Source organism: Eleutherodactylus coqui, chromosome 1 (genome assembly GCF_035609145.1).
Source record: "Eleutherodactylus coqui strain aEleCoq1 chromosome 1, aEleCoq1.hap1, whole genome shotgun sequence".
In the NCBI taxonomy this organism is placed as follows: domain Eukaryota; kingdom Metazoa; phylum Chordata; class Amphibia; order Anura; family Eleutherodactylidae; genus Eleutherodactylus; species Eleutherodactylus coqui.
The window spans coordinates 247,237,759-247,255,139 of NC_089837.1; the positions used below are offsets into that span (position 1 = coordinate 247,237,759).

Here is a 17,381-nt window from a genome sequence, read left to right on the forward strand (position 1 = left end):
CGGCTTTGAAGCGGCCCGGCCGCATGCTTTTCCGTTGCGGCCGTCTCTCCCATAGAGGAGAGCGTGGCCATGACATAAATAAAAAAAAAAACGAAAGTAAACATACATGCTGCATCTTTTGAATCCGGTTTCAACCGGATTTACCGCAGCGGATTAGAAACTGAGAAACCTCGTCCACATGGCTGGCTAATCCCGAGATTAGCGGCCGCGGGCAGATCTGCTGCGGCAGAACCGCGGCAAATCCGCCCTGTGTGAACCTAACCTTACACGGGCCAACTATCGCTCCTGTGCTTTCACACGGGAGCGATAGTTGTTTATCGAATGGAGGTGGAGTGTGCTGGAGATATCTTCTGGCCGACTGCTTCCATGCACTGTGAAAAGGCAGTTGTTCACAGATGAGTGACTGCCTGTTTACATTGGACGATAGTCGCTTGATTTTAAAGTGAGGTACAAATCAAGTGGCGGTGTTGCTATGAGACAGAGCGGGGAATTTAAAAAAAAAAGGTTGCACTAGAGTTAATGAGATATATGTGCAGTGCATTTATTGCCATATGTGACGACAGCCGGCGCGCCACCAGCTGTGGGGTGGTGAAACACTGTGTGATGTACCCATAAACCCATGGGAATGAGCCCTTATAATGTGTGAACATCTTTAATTTCTTAACACAGCAGGACGTACAGTTACGTCCTGGGGTGTCAGGGTATGTATAAAGAGAGATGGCTGGTCAATCCCACTCCATACAACATGAATGTCGGCTGTTTCTTACAGCTCCGATAAGCCGTCGTTAACCTTTAAATGCCCCAACCAATGTTTGGGAGTCCCGTGCGGCCCCCTGCATCGAGATTGCGGGTTGGCCTGCGGTTCTCATGGCAGCTGAAGGCCTTTGCAGAGTGTTTATAAAACCATGCCCATGGGGTGGCTTGATAGACTGCCTGTCAGATCAGGGTATGATGTAATGCTATGGCGTTACATCATACTGCAGGAACCATCAAAGAATCACAAGTTCTTATTCGCTCTGGGGACTAAAAAAAAAAAAAAGTACAAATAAGTTGTAAAAGTTTTACTAATTCTTAAAAAAAATAAAAAGGTAATAAAAGTTTAAAAGAAAAACCTTTTGCATTATTTATAATAAAGATCTAACTAAGAAAACAAAACTACTGTGTTTGGTGTCGCTGCGTCCATAGAAGTCTGATCTATCAAAGGAACGCAGTATTTACCCTGCATGGGGAACGTTGTGAGAAGAAAAAAAAGAACAACGCCAGAATTGCAGTTTTTTGGTCACCGCATGTCCAAGAAAAAATGCAATGAAGAGCTATCAAAAAGTTGTATGTATTCAAAAATGGTCCCAATAGAAACTACAGGGCATCCTGCAAAAAATGAGCCATCGCACAACTATGTCAACAGAAAAATAAAAAGGTTATGGCTGTCAGCAGATCACTAGAGACAAAACAGACCCAACGATGGTGGCATTTGGGGGTTTTTTCCCTTTTTTTTAGACGTTTTTCATTACACTATAGGGCACATTAAACAGTACCATTAAAAATACAACTCAGACATCTACGTCAATGGATGAATAAAAGAATTAGGAGTTTATAGGAGGGTGAAGGAAAAAACAAAAGAGGGTCCGCGTCCTTAAAGGGTTAAAGGCCGTGTATCTCGTGGCATTAGACACCGGGCACATTGCTGGGAGACTGCAGAAAAGTTTGCAGAAAGTCATGTGGGAGCTGCACTCCCTCCAGCGGGCAGCGCTCATGTGCCCTTGAGAAGCGCTCCCTGTGTCCTGGCAGCGCCTGAGTGGAGAGGGCAGGGGGCTGTTCCCACCGCAGCCTCGGTCTCCCTGTGTCCTTCTGCGGAAATGACACACACGGAGTCCCGTCACGTCACGCGAGAGCGCACGGACACGCAGCACACAAAGACACGCCGGGGGGAGGCGGTGGGGAAAGGACCCGACGGGAAGCTGCGGTCACCCCCTCGTACAACTGCTCTACAACCGCGCCTCGCGCAGGAGATCCACGGGAGCCTGCTCTCCATGTGAGGTGAGTGGGAGTCTGCCGCCACCCGGAGCACCAGGGGGGTGAGGCGGCGCTCCGGCGGCTACAGCTCTACTTTACTGCTGCAGTCACACGAAAGAACAAAGCAATCCCGGCACAGCCCACAGTGAGGAAGTGCTGGCGGGCGCGGGAGCACACCCCGTCACGTGCCGGCTCTCCCCTCATACACTGCCGCGTGACGTCACAGCCCGCCGAGCCGCCGCGGCAGAGCAGGGGGTGCTGGGAGTAGTGCTGCGCCGGAGCCCACTGGTAGTTGTGCCGTCACCTCCTTGTCCTAGGGGGCTGTGGGAGGGAGCTTTACAACCAGCATGGAAATTGAGGACTTTTTTTTTTATATAGTGAGATTTTCCACATTTTATTTATTTATTTTTTTAGAACTGCCTCCGTTAAAAAAATACAGGGTTCTGATATCGCCCCCTTTTGTAGAGGACCTGCCGCCACTTATCACATACCTTACCACCAGGTGTGAACTGTGGAATCCGAGATCCTCACCCATTACAAGAACAGAACATTCGCATGTGCGGGTAGCAATTGCAATTCCTGCTTGTGGAAATAAATTTGCATCATGTTCTATTCTTGTGCGGATTCCACACGGCTTCCATTGACCCGCGGCCCATCTGCAGTTGACATTGCGGGTAGGTCGTGGGTACCTGTGTCCATCGCCTAGGGACAGCACAGGAAAAAATACTGTACTGCGTATGACCGACGGCGAGCTGACCGGGCCATCCGCGATACAGGAATTGAAAGGTATGCACGGCCAGGGACAGATTCCACTGCAGGCTCCCACATGCAGAATCTGACCCGGCCGTGTGAGACCGTTCTTAGTAATGCTTATGAATGGGGTTCATATCTGTGCATCTCGCAACACAAATCGTGCACAGCTTCCTCGCTGGTGTGAAGGTGGCCCTACTGTACTTGAAGTGGTGTGGGCACTGGAGGTTACTGCTGGGTCCTGTTACAGCGAGGCCTCAGCCGCACCACTAGATGGTCTATAGAGTCCACCGGATTTAGGGGGTTAGACAGAGGGAGGAGGCTTCCTTTATCAACTCATTGGTGACAACGCAATGACCGTTACCTATAGGCTGCAATTGCAGCCAAGGCCTCCAGTCCTGCCATGGCTATATGCCTATTTATATCCTGAGCTACCACCGCATGATGAAGTGCCCTAAGGCGTTTTTAACAGTGTTTGAAACGCCCACCAAAAACATTGTAAAACGCCTCCATTGATTTTAATGGGACTTCTCAGACAAGCATTTGAGACCAGCGTTTCTAATACCACGATTTTCAAACGCTGTTTGCTCTGTTTTAGTGTGTTTCAGCAATTTTTTTAATTTTTTTTTATGCACCTCATCACCCATTGCAATGATGGGGTGCGTTATAAATGTTGTCGAACGTGTTTGAATGCGCCGTTCAAAAAAAAAACTGAATCGCCGCGTTTTTACTAACATCTGCGTGAGAGCAGCGTAAGGCCACCCTCACACAGGCGTTTGAAAAACGATGCATTTTTCAACGCTGCATTTACTGCGGTTTCAGCAGTGCTAACATGCGTTTTGTCAGCGGTTTCAGCTTACAAAGCTGAATGCCAGGACTGTGTGAAGGAGGCCTTCTACTCACCTAGCAAGGTCCCTCTCACAGTGTTCCGGAGCTCCAAGTACTTGTCATCGCCGAAAGAGCTTCTCTTGATGGTAACGGGGTTTGAAGACCCCGCCTCTAGCAAGGAAGCCCTCTAATTGGCTGAGCCATGGGCTCAGCTTGTCAGAGCCAGTGCTTGATGAACCAATCAGAGCAATCTTTGCTGGACGCGGGGGCTTTAAACCCCGTTACCATCAAGAGATGCTCTGTCGGTGATGACAAATGTCAGAGAGCAGCGTCGGGGATCCGGACAGCGTCTGCTAGGTGAGTATTGCTTATTTACATTTTTTTCACATAGTGTAGCTTTTCGGGATAGGGCTTATATTTCAAGCTCCCCCTCCCAAACGTCAGGGTAGGAACCCACGTTTAATACTGCCAAAAACGGAGTACCAAGCTGTGCCACGTTTTCAGCAGCGCCAAAACCTCTGCCCATTCATTTCAAAGATGGCCAAAAATAAAACATATATTGCTTGCAAAGCACAGTGTTGAAAACACTGCATTTTAACGCTGGTGTGAGCAGCCGCATTGAAATGAATGGGAACGTTGTACAGCATTTAGCGCAGCGTTAAACGCTGTACAAAAACGCCTGTGTGAGGAAAGCCATTATTTTTTTTAAAAAGTGTTCTTATGAAAAAAAAATGTTTTATTTTTTTTTTACTGTGATGTCTGATGTCACGTTTCCTCCCATAATATAAACGGAACAGTTTTTTACATGGCACCCCTCTCTTAACACTGTCAGATATCAAACTGTAGGGCTGGGTTCACACAGGGCGTATTCCCGTCGGAAATCTTGCGGTTTGGCCGCAGCAAAAACCGCGAGATTTCCGCCGCGGAAAAAGCCGCGGCGGCTTTGGAGCGGCCCGACTGCTCGCTTTTCCGTTGCGGCCGGCGCTCCCATAGAGGAGAGCGCGGCCGCGACGAAAGTAAACAAAAAAATTTAAAGTAAATAGACGTGCTGCATCTTTTGAAACCGTGGCTGCGGTTCCAGCCGGACTTACCACAGCAGATTGGTTGTCCCGTGTGGACGAGATTTCTGAGAAATCTCGTCCACATGGCTGGCTAATCCCGAGATTAGCGGCCGCAAATCCGCCCTGTGTGAACCCAGTCTAATGGTGGCACTTCTGCCGCTTTAGTTTGTAAATGAGGTTTGTCTGATACAGTCGGTGTGGGCTCCCCACTCCCACTTCTTACCTTGGCAGTTGCTTTGCTATGCTTAATGGTGATGGGACTAGAAAGCCTACATCAGTCTCCCAGTGCCAGCTGAGTGAATGGTTTTATTAAGGCCCTTTTAGACACAACGCTTTTTGCTCAAAAGAAAAAGACACTTGACAATAGTGTGCTGTGCTGTCAGCTTGCTCACTTCATATATCTCACGATCCACTGCTTGCTCAAACGGGTTCACCTGCCCCCGGTCCTGGATTTAAACAGCAGAAAATTCCATGCAGGAAAAAGTGTAGTCCACGCTTACTTGCAGAATAAAATGTATAATCTTCCTTTATTTAAAATTTGCCAGGTATACACATCTCTAACCAGACGCGTATCGGCTGCACAGAGCCTTCGTCAGTGGTATGATCTGAATAGAGTGTGGGACCAGCTTAAATAGGTGGAACAGAACAAATAATTACAATGACTGTCAGCTGTACAGGCTATAGGGCAAAAGGGAAAATATACAAAAAACATCAAACTATTAGGCAGGGGTCACACAGGGCGGATTTGCCACGGTGCTGCCGCAGCAGATCCGCCCGCTACAAAACCGCCCGCGGCCGCTAATCTCGGGATTAGCCAGCCATGTGGACGAGGTTTCCCCGAAACCTCGTCCACACGGGACGGCTAATCTGCTGCGGTAAATCCGGTTGAAACCGCGGCTGCCGCCGCAGCCGCGGTTTCAAAAGAAGCAGCATGTCTGTTTACAGTCGGTTTTTTGTTTATTTATGTTACGGCCGCGCTCTCCTCTATGGGAGAGCCAGCCGCAACGGAAAAGCATGCGGCCGGACCGCTTCAAACGGCGGTTCTCCCGGCGGAGATCTCACGGTTTTTGCTGCGGCCAAACCGCGAGATTTCCAACGAAAATCCGCCCCGTGTGAACCCTGCCTTACTGGTAGGATAATGCTTACAAATAAAACTTATAATAAACACATATCGCACACATATTTCATTTATTGCAAGATTAACCCCTAGTTGCACTATGTTTGTATCTGTTGAGTTGAACCTCACAATTGGGTTAATAAAAATTGTATATATAGAGGACCATACAAATTTCCCTTGCTATGCGATGGCATTATACTTAGCTCCCCTTTTATATAGAAATTAGCCTGCATGTTCAGGAACAACAAAACAAAAAAATAAAAAAATATAAAAAATTAAAACAAACAAAAAAACCTTTTCCTTATTTCTCTTTGTCAAAAGATAAGTACAAACATGAGCATATATGTTGTTTCTATGTACATGATATTAGTCTGACTTGAAGTATAGCCCCCATAAAGGGATCTGATCCCAGAGGGAGGATAAATAAATAAATTCCATTTATTTTTTATCCTGGACAAATATACTCATATTGGTTTTCTGCATATATGATGTTTCTATATATATGGTGCAGGTTTGACTTGCAGTATAACCCCCCTCCCCCCCCCCAAAAAAAGGGTCTGGTTTAAATGTACTTTCTTCTCTATGTTTGATTCCTGTATATGCAATGCAGGTCTGACTTATAATTTAACCCCTGAGGGGATCTAGTCCCCAGTTTATGGATCCAAAAGGACTCTCTGATCAGTATATCATTGAACGTTGCTTTGCCGCGCCAGTTATTGGTTCCATATTTGGATCCATAAACTGGGGACTAGATCCCCTCAGAGGTTAAATTATAAGTCAGACCTGCATTGCATATACAGGAATCAAACATAGAGAAGAAAGTACATTTAAACCAGACCCTTTTTTTTTTTGGGGGGGGGGGGGGGGGGTTATACTGCAAGTCAAACCTGCACCATATATATATAGAAACATCATATATGCAGAAAACCAATATGAGTATATTTGTCCAGGATAAAAAATAAATGGAATTCATTTATTTATTTTTTCTCCCTCTGGGATCAGATCCCTTTATGGGGGCTATACTTCAAGTCAGACTAATATCATGTACATAGAAACAACATATATGCTCATGTTTGTACTTATCTTTTGACAAAGAGAAATAAGGAAAAGGTTTTTTTTTTGTTTTAATTTTTTTTAATTTTTTATTTTTTTTAATTTTTTTGTTTTGTTGTTCCTGAACATGCAGGCTAATTTCTATATAAAAGGGGAGCTAAGTATAATGCCATCGCATAGCAAGGGAAATTTGTATGGTCCTCTATATATACAATTTATATTAACCCAATTGTGAGGTTCAACTCAACAGATACAAACATAGTGCAACTAGGGGTTAATCTTGCAATAAATGAAATATATGAAGCTTTGGGAGAGCACCCGTTGGTATAACAGCCAGGCGCTCAGAGTGGGAAACAGCTGGATGCAGAAGACAAGCGGCTCTGTCTTCTGTATCCCCTGCTCAGAGCGCAAGGTGATTGCTCAACATTTGAGCGATCGATCACCTTGTGCTGTAAAAGAGCACACAACGATTATCGCTCAAAACACATACCGTGTTTCCTCAAACAGAATACCCTATCTTATATTAAATTTTGCCCTGTAAGAGGCACAGGGTCTTATTTTCAGGGGGTGTCTTATACTCACAAGCGCTGTCCGTGTAGTCTTTAGCGCTGACAGAGCATCTCTTGTTGGTAACGGGGCTTGAATACCCCGTCTCCAGCAAGGGATTGCTCTAATTGGCTGAGGCAGTGCTCACGAACCAATCAGCGCCGGCGCTTGATAAATCAATCACAGCCATTCATTGAAGGTGCTAGGCTGAGTATTTTTTTCCCCATGTAGTCTGGCTAGGGCTTATTTTTTGGGTCGGGCTTCTATTTCGAGCCCACCTACTTACCCACCCCTGAAAATCAGGGTAGCGCTTATTATCAGGGTAGGTCTTATTTTCAGGGAAACACGGTAGTATGTATGACCGTAAAAAGACATACGTCCATACAGTTCAACCTGTTGTTCTTCCAGGCCTCTCTTGAACGCTTTTATCGAGTTTGTCATCATCATGTCCTCACGCAGAGTCCCATAGTCTCACTGTGCTTATAGTAAAGAACAACCTTCTATGTTGGTGTAGAAGTCTTCTTTCTTCTAGACGAAGAGGACGCCCCCTTGTTACAGTCACAGTCCTGGGTATAAACAGATGATGGGAGAGATCTCTGTATTGTCCCCTGATATATTTATACATAGTTATTAGGTCGCCCCTCAGCCATCTTTTTTTCTAAACTAAATAACCCCAATTTTGATAACCTCTCTGGGTATTGTAGTCCGCCCATTCTGTTTATTACTTTAGTTGCCCGCCTTTGCACCCACATAAGCTCTGATATATCCTTTAGTATCGATGTCCAAAACTGTAGACAATATTCTATGTGTATTATAACAGGTTAAATACATTCTGCTAAGAGGATATATTGGTGGGTTATGTTGACAAGCGTTGTAACATTAAGGCCTCCTTCCCACGAACGGATTTCCGCCGCGTAATGCGCGGCGAAAATCCGCTGCGTTGCCCGCAGCTATTAGGTTCTATTGAACCTAATAGCTCAGGGCACACGGTGCGGAATTCCACCACGGAATTCCGCACCGTGAAATCTCCCGTCCTCACCCGCGGCATGCTCTATTTGCCACGGGTGTACGCGCTGACGGCTTCCATTGCAGTCAATGGAAGCCGTCCGTTCACGCTATCTCCCGCTGTAACACAGCGGAAGATAGCGTGAAAACGCTTTCTCGCCTACCGCCGCGTCACATGACACGGCCGGCCGCGTCATGTGACGCGGTGGGCGTGTCATGTGACACGGCGGCGGTGGGCGGGGAAACGTCATGCGGGACCCAGAACGGCGGATCCGCTGGTAAGTATGGGGTCTCTGGGGGGCGCCGTGACGGGCTTCGCCGCGGAATATTCCGCGGTGGAGCCCGTCACGCTCCTGTGCAGCCGGCCTTACAAAAGCACATATAGTATTGGGGTCTGCAGTCTCCATTGGCTTGCACAGATGAGTAATTAGGGGCGGGATAATCATCCAGGGTCTTATATTGCACCTGTTAAGCTATCTGTGTCTATTCCAAACAGAGGAGGAGGAACAGAACTTCAGGTAAGAGCTTATCTACCCAAACCATAGGGGCTTCGTCACACTGACGGGAAAACTGCGAGATTCATTCATGTTTGCAGTGGTTTCCTGCATAGCACCATGTTACAATAGTATTGTTATTTTTTTTATACAGGAAAAGTTAAAAGAAAAATGAATTCAGTTGAATTCCGAGTTGAAGAGGATGATGCTGAAGGTATGTCCTATTTCTATTTTCAAAAAGCACTACAAGAAAATTAAAGCTTGCGCACTTTTCACATTGCGATTTTGGTTTCCAATGGAGTGTTTATGCCAGGAGCCTCAGCCATGCATGTTTAGTGGAATCCATAGACTGCCATTGTAAAAAATAAAAAAGTATGCCTCTGAACTATTCCACATGGTGAAAAAGGGAACCCTGGTGGAAACCATTCAAAAGGTCTCCAGGTGTATCAGGGGTCTATATAACTGTTTACTATATGTGACGGGAGCTTTCCCAGCTCATATGATAAATGTACACTTGCAGACGCAGTGTGAAAGAAGCCTGCGCTATGATTGCTTTCTCAGGGATTCAGGCTGAAAGAAATCATATGGCCACCTTTGGCTTCTAAGCCTAGTCATATGGAAGCCTAATTATAGTTATAAAATCCACATTATTACATGTAAAATCAAGAAAATATTCACATTAGACTGTGTGTCTGTGGCATTTATAGTAGTCTGTGGAACGCTGAACCTCGGCTTTTACACTGGACTGATTTGAAAGAACAGGGGCAAAGAGATAGGAACTGGATGCTGCTACCGCTGATAAGAAAAGAGTGCTGTGGTAAAACACACACTGACTTCATTTACATGAAATAAATTGACATGGGAATTATACATTTTGTGCCTGAAGTGGGTTCTTCATCAGATTCCTGACTGAATGCGTAATTATTACCCCTTAAAACTGTTAAATGTAAATAAAGTCTGTGTGTGCTTTACCATAGCGCACTTTCCTATAGTTTTGCCCCTATTCTATCAAGTCAATTCCAGTGTGGAAATCAGAAGGGCTACAGAGAGGCGACAGGTCTCCAGCTTTTGCTTTGCTTTTTTTAACAATTTTGCAAAATAAAACTACTTTAGGCCCTTTTGGACACCACAAGAATCGCTCAAAGCCGTCTTTTGAGCGATTCTCGTTCTGTCTAAATGCAGGGACAACGTGCAGTTTTCGTGCACGAGTCATTGATCACTGAATTCTAGCTTGCTAGAATTGAGCAATCGGCTGCGCTGATAAAATTCTCTGCGCCTGTGTCCTGCTGTGGATGCACAGCGGAGACACTGGCAGTCAGAGTGGAGAAGAATACAGCTGTTTGTTTATGCAAAACAGCTGTATACTTCCATTAGCGGCCGTGGCGATGTCTCGCTGCGCTTGCATATTCTAAAGTAGCTATTTAGCTACTATAAAGTATGCAAAGGTGATCACTCAAAACTGTCATTCAAACTATTTTGAGCGATCATCTATCTAAATGGTTTGCTTAAATAAACTTTAATACATTTTATTATTATTATTTTTTTAGTACCACTTAGAGACTTCACATTATTGTCATTTGATCGCTACAATGATGTTTTGTATACTTAGTATACCAAAGCATTAGTGCCAGTCGGGGTGAAATTTACAGTCAAATCTATTAGGCATTGCTTTTGGCTTATAGCCTGGGATAACATGCACTAGATAAATGTAGGTTTATTTTGGTGTTATTAGCTGGCAGTCTTATATGTATGGGGGCAGCTTTTGGATTTCAGCATGTCCAATTCTTCGTTCCACTGAGAGATAAGGAATGGTAGAGGTGTCTTAAAGCAGTTTATACAACTCTCCTCAATGAAATAGGCATGCAGTCATGGCAGATCTGCACATGTTTGTTTGTGAGGAAGTTGGAGAATTAAGTGTGTGGCCAGCATAAGTGAAACAGAAAGCTGTCTACTGGCTAAGGGCTTTATGGGTTTGTGATTTGCAGAATACATTTGTTTTCTTCAATAGATTAACTTGAGCAGTAATGTTCAGATTCTCCTTTCTAACTCCAGATTCCCTTCTGTTGTGTTTTTTTCCGTTCTAATGTAGTATTGTTGCTACATCTCAAAAAGATACCTAAAGCTTTATTTTTGAGCCATGTTGAGTAGAAAATCCTTAAAACTCAAAATTCTTTACTTTTCATAGATATGTTTGTAATTTACAAAAGCCTTTTGGTGCCATTAATATTTTTCTGTAATTGAAAATGTCCAACACAGAAGTCCCCATACATAAAATAGTTTGAAGAAAATGTATAACGTCTTACATATTCAGGTTTACCTTAGTAGACTGAAAGCTGAAATCTCGTTGCTATTTGTCAGAGATTTCTACTGAGCCTTTGAAAGGTCGCCTGCAGACGGTCGGGTCGGATCCCGCATGCGCAGAGCGGAGCTGGTGGCCCGGGAGTTACATTTCTGTGCGGGTCTCTGCAAGACCCGCACAGAAATAGAGCATGCCGTGGTTGCGGACAAATCGCGGCCTTCTGCATAGGATTGCGTATTGTAATGCAATCCTATGCAAGCGGGCAGGGGTGGAAACTCTGCGGGAATTTCAAAGGCTTTATTTTTCTTTTTGAAATAAAGGTAAACCTAATCATAGAACAAATCAGTCTTGTCTCTCATCTGTCACAATTGAACTACATATACATAGCTTTATCAGAGGTCTGAATCATAGAGTTGATTAAGCAATATAATCCGAACCAACAGTGAATAGACAATGTATTTGTTACAATATTTTAAACAGAGTCGCAGATTTTCTTTGTGAATGGCAATGATACCCATGACACGGCACATACCCCGGAATCTCCCATCGTAACCACCAGAATGACTGACACAGGGAGGGCCACATTCGTCCATAACCAGTCTAGAAACTATTCTTATGATATTGTTCTGCTTAGGTCCAACCAAAAATATCAAACTTTTTCAAATTTGCGTGGGCACTTTCTATTTAGATATAAAATTTTGTATAGTGGAACATATTTATTCGCAAGTTGGATCCAGTGTGCGACCTAGGGGGCATCAATGGATTTCCAAGTTATAATAATTGTTTTCCTGGCACTAAATCGAAAAAAAGATTTTTATCATAAGTTCCATGGACCATACTGAGGATATAAAACCCACACCTGTGGGTTCAGCTGAGCTGGAAAATTTAAATTGTAGTGCATGAAGTTGATGACCTCTCTCCAGCAGGGGAAAACTGTCAGGCATGACCATACTGAATACAGGAAAGTACACCCTGAGGCCTCATGTCCACGGGCAAAAAAAGAATTAAAATCCACAGCGGATTTTAACTCTTCTGCCCGCGGATCCGCATCCCATAAGGATGCATTGACCACCCGCGGGTAGATAAATACCCGCGGATGGTCAATGAAAGTGATTTAAAAAAAAATGGAGCATGAAAAAATCCGGACCATGCTCCATTTTCGTGCGGGTCTCCCGCGGGCTTCTATTGAAGCCTATGGAAGCCGTCCGGATCCGCGGGAGACAAAAATCGGAATTTACTCACCCGCTCCGGTTCTTCCCTTCGCCGCGGCTCCATCTTCTCTCCGTCGCGGCCGGATCTTTTTTCTTCGGGCCGGCGCATGCGCGGGGCACGTCACCGACGTCACCCTGCGCATCCATCGGGCCGAAGAAAGAAGATCCGGCCGTGACGCAGAGAAGATGACGCCGCGGCGAAGAAAAGATTCGGAGCGGGCGAGAGGTGAGTTAATTCTTATTTTTATGCCTCATGTCCGCGGGGCAGGAGGGACCCGCTACGGATTCTCCATGGAGAATCCGTAGCGGGCCTGATTTTCCCCGTGGACATGAGGCCTGAGGTTTGGCACCCTAAGCAAAGAACTGAGGTAGAGGCTCCTATCTTTTTAAGCTTAACAGGAGTGTAATAAAATTTATTAAGCCACTTGATTTGTATAAGGAGGTCACAGGCATGAATTACAGCAGGATAGTAGGAGTCCTCCACCTTTTCTCAATCCTGAAATGTCAAATCAGTAATATTTACACTAAATCGCAACTAAACCCTATCAAAAGGCCTATCCCCAACCGACTGGAGAAGGACATATATCTGTGTCAAAGGTTTGTTAATATCTGGAGAAGTAACACATGTCTATCAAATGGAAAGAGGGGGAAATATCTAAATAAAAATATAATGCAGCTTACAGAAACTGTAGGGCAATTGTCAGAAAAGCTATAGCTAATAATGAATATAGTCTTACCTGGAGGCTCAAACGTGGAGAAAATCTTACTGTATATGCATGATGCCTTAGTCTATTTGGCGGAGGGTAGTCTTTCCCTGGCTACTCCTTCGTTTGATTGAGGAGTTTAGAGATTTTTCAGGCCTGCAGGTCAATTGCTTTAAGTCTGTCATGTTCCCCTTGGCCCCTAATAATAGTCCTACTAGTGTCTATACAAATAGTTGACCAATTTATGTACTACGGACTGGTTGTCTCTCGTGATGTCAGAAAGTTCACCACTTTGAATAGAATCCAAAAATTGTAGAGTTGGAAGGGACCTCCAGGGTCATTGGGTCCACCCCCCTGCTCATTGCAGGATTCACTAAATAATTCCAGACAGATGTCTGTCTAGCCTTTATATGAACACTTCCATTGAAGGAGAATTCATGTCCCATGGCAACCTGTTCCGTTCATTGATTACCCTCACTGTCAAAATGTGTTGTTTTTTTTTCTAATATTTAATCTGTGTTTCCTCCCTTTCAGTTTCATCCAATTGTTAACACAATGTAGCACTAATATATATTCTTGCTATTCCATATTAAGGGTTAATACAAGCTGCTCGGACAATCACGGAGACGCCACACAGAACTTGTGTAAATCACAGATGATTCTGTTTATTTGTCAAAACAGCCAAAGAATTTCTAGTCCTTTAAGACAAATACATTGAAGTTAGGTGACCAAAAGTCACCTGAATTACCATATGCATAACTTGCTACGCCTTTTAGCTCGTGCTATGATGTCCGTCTTTTGATCACTTGGCCATGCTCTGTCTGATATCATTGATTGGTAATCTATAAGTACTCCTAAGCTTAGTCAATTTCCTAAAACATTTCTAAGACCTAGTCCATATTTAGTAAGCAGTCTGTCTATACATTTGTGTGAGCAAGAGGTCAGTTGCAAAAAAAAATGTTTGAGGCAATGGAGGAGAGACAATCTGGTGTTCAACAGATACTATAGTTTCTCTCATCCCATTGCTTCTAGTTTTACCTTGTGCAAGTGAGTATGGCTGATCTCTGCACTGTGACAGCTCTTCAGATATTGGTATCCTTTTTGCAAGCTAAACATTTCTAGATCCTTGAACCATTCCTCATAGGACATTGTTTGTAGACCACTCACCATTCTAGTAGCTTCCTCTTTAACCCCTTAATGACGCGGCCCCCTTTTTCTTTTTCCATTTTCGTTTTTTCCTCTCCCCTTCAAAAAAATTGTAACTCCTTTATTTATCCATCGACGTCGCTGTTTGAGGGCTTGTTTTTTGCGGGACAACTTGTATTTTGAAATGATGCCATTTACTGTACCATATAATGTACGACATTCCGTCATTTTTCAGTGCGTCTTGTTTCTACGGCGCACAAGCTGCAACAAAAACGACATGATAACTTTATTCTATGGGTCAGTACGATTGCTACGATACCAAACTTATATAGTTTTTTGTAACTATACTATTTTTTTTTTTTTTCCAAAGACATTTAATTTTTTTCAATCATTTTCTGCGGTCATCTTCTGCGCAATAAATTTTTTTTTTTTTTTTGTCGACGTAGTTGAGCAAGGGCTCATTTTTTGCGGGATGTCCTGTAGTTTCCGCTAGTACCAATTCAGAATACATACGACTTTTTGATCGCTTTTTATTGCATTTTTTCTGGGAGACAGGGTAACTAAAAAAGTGCATTTCTGGCGTTCTTTTTTTTTTTTTTTCAGACGACGTTCACCGTGCGGGAAAAATAATGCATTACTTTGATAGATCGGACTTTTGCGGACGCGGCGATACCAAATACATATTTTTATTTTATGATTTAGATTTTTTAATTATAGGTATGGCAAAAGGGGGGTGATTTAAACTTTTATAACTTTTTTTTTACAATTAATAAAAATTTATTTATTTATTTTATTTTTTTTACACTTTACTTTAAAGTCCCCCTGAGGGCAACAACCAGCGATGCTTTGATCGCTCCTGCAGTATGACGTAATGCTATTGCATTACGTCATACTGCCATTTGACAGGCAGTCCATCAAGCCACCAATCGACAGCGGCATTTAAAGGGTTAATAGCCGTGATCGGCCAAATGGCTGATCGCGGCTATTGCCCGCGGGTGTCAGCTATAATAAACAGCTGGCGCCGGCGCTGTATGGAGAGAGGTCGCCCCGCGGGACCCATGATAGGATAAAAGTTATGGAAATCGTTTATCATGTGTTCCCTGTAAAGGCAAAGTAAACAAACAACTGAAAACATTGTAGTGCATGTATTCAGGTATCAATCTTGAGGAAAGGAACAAACCATAAAATCAGAACATTAGCCATAGGAGCAACATTTTCCCCATTCAAGTAAAATTCCAATTAAGTACCTGGGGAGCTGCAGTGCCCATTTCAAGGCCTCTGTCGGGATGATGTTCCATCAATAACTCACAACCTGGCGGAGAAAAGCTTGGCATACTTGTAGCCATTTTCCTGCAGTTTATTGAACGTGTCATTAACCCCTTAATGACCAGGCCAAATTTTGGAAATCTGACAAGTGTCACTTTAACATAGAATAGCTCCATAAAGGTTTTGCATATCCAAGTGATTCTGACATTGTTTTTTCGACACATATTGTACTTCATTTAGGTGATAAAAATAGACCAATAGAATTTGTGTATATTTATTAAAAGTGCCAATATTGGGAAAATTATCGGTTTTTGACATTTTCAATTGTAATATATTAAATATGTGCAAACATACCGTACAAACTTTTGCTAAGATATATATTTCCATCTGTTTATTTTATTCTGAATGCACATTTGAAAAACTTTTATGTTTTTTTTTAACCATTTAGGAGACGTACAAATTTAACATTACTTTTCAGCAACACTTTGTTTTCCTACACCAAGCCAAGATTGCAAAGGCTCATAGGTATCAGAATGATAGATACCCCCACAAATGACCCTATTTTAAAAAATACACCCCTTAATGTATTCACTGAGGGGTGTCATGAGTATTTTGACTCCAGGGGTTTTTTCAGGAAGGAATTCAATTTATAGGAGAAAAAGTAAAATTTCATATTTTTGCAAATATTTCATTTTAAAGACATATTTTTTTCCCTATAGTGCACATGAAAATGAGGATTGACACCCCAAAATAGATACCCCTGTTTGTCCTGTGTTCAGAGATATACCCATTGTGGCCCCAATCTTCTGTCCGTATGTACAATGGGGCCCAAAATGAAAGGAGTAGTCCGTGGCTTTCAGAACAGAAATTTTGCTTGAAGACCTTTTAGGCCCCATAGCACACCTACAGAGCTCTTGAGTGCCCAAAACCACAGAAAACCCCCACAAGTGACCCCATTTTGAAAACTAGACCCCTTAACAAATTTATCTAGGGGTGGACTGTGTATTTTTACCCCACAGTTTTTGAATGAATTCAAGCATGAGGGGAGGTGAAACTTGTACTTTTTAAAAACTTTTTCGTGATTGCCGCTATCCATTGGATAGCGGCGATCACGGGCCCGGGGACAGCTCACCGCGGGAGCCAGGAGATTTTAAATTTGCCAGGGCTTCTGCGCATGCCTGTGACGTCATCTGTCTGGCGCACATGCGTAGAAGAGCGTCGGCGGGTCCGGGAGGACCAGATCTTCGGCGGAGGACGTGGGTGAGTAATTTCAGCTGCTCCCATGGATCTGATCCATGAGGGCAGCTGAATCTTTAACTTTTTAAAAACTTTTTTGCACTTTAATGCGATTGGCGCTATCCATTGGATAGCGCCAATCGCATTGCTGGGGGGGACTGCCCGCAGCCCAGGATGACAGCTCCATGCTGTCGGCTACCAGCAGGCACTGACAGCATGGAGCTGTTATGTCCATAGCCCACGTGGCTCTATTCCCTGCAGGACACGTTTTTATGTCCTCAGGGAATAAGACCCACTTGGGCAGGACGTAAAAACACTATGGGCTGGCCACTAAGGGGTTAAAGGTAGCACGGTGTTGGAAAGAACCACCGAGAAATCCATAAAAAAAAGGAAACTCGAGTTATTATCTAAAATTTCTTATTTAGTGCAGACAGATTGAAGAATAGCACCCTGATCATTAAATTGCAATAGAACACTGTGTTCTTTCAGTATTGAAGAAGGGGAAGAAAGAGCTTTTTCTGCCATGTTTCAGTAAAGGAAACCTCCACTTTCTCCAGCAGACCCACAATCCGGATGTTTCGTCTAAGATTGTTTTCGAAGTCACCTCTCCTATTTATCGAAAATGCAACTTGTTGCCTAAGAGAGGAGATCT

General features: G+C 43.7%; 1 protein-coding gene across 1 annotated transcript in view; it reads left to right on the plus strand.

Moving 5' to 3' along the window:
- The first annotated feature begins 1,776 nt into the window (after positions 1–1,776).
- BEND3 (BEN domain containing 3) overlaps positions 1,777–17,381 on the plus strand; it is a 30,996-nt gene continuing 15,391 nt past the window's right edge. The window contains exons 1-2 of the mRNA XM_066607807.1: positions 1,777–2,037; positions 9,022–9,081. Of these exons, the coding sequence (XP_066463904.1) occupies positions 9,039–9,081 (43 nt within the window). The 5' untranslated portion in view covers positions 1,777–2,037; positions 9,022–9,038. The remainder of the gene's footprint in view (positions 2,038–9,021; positions 9,082–17,381) is intronic.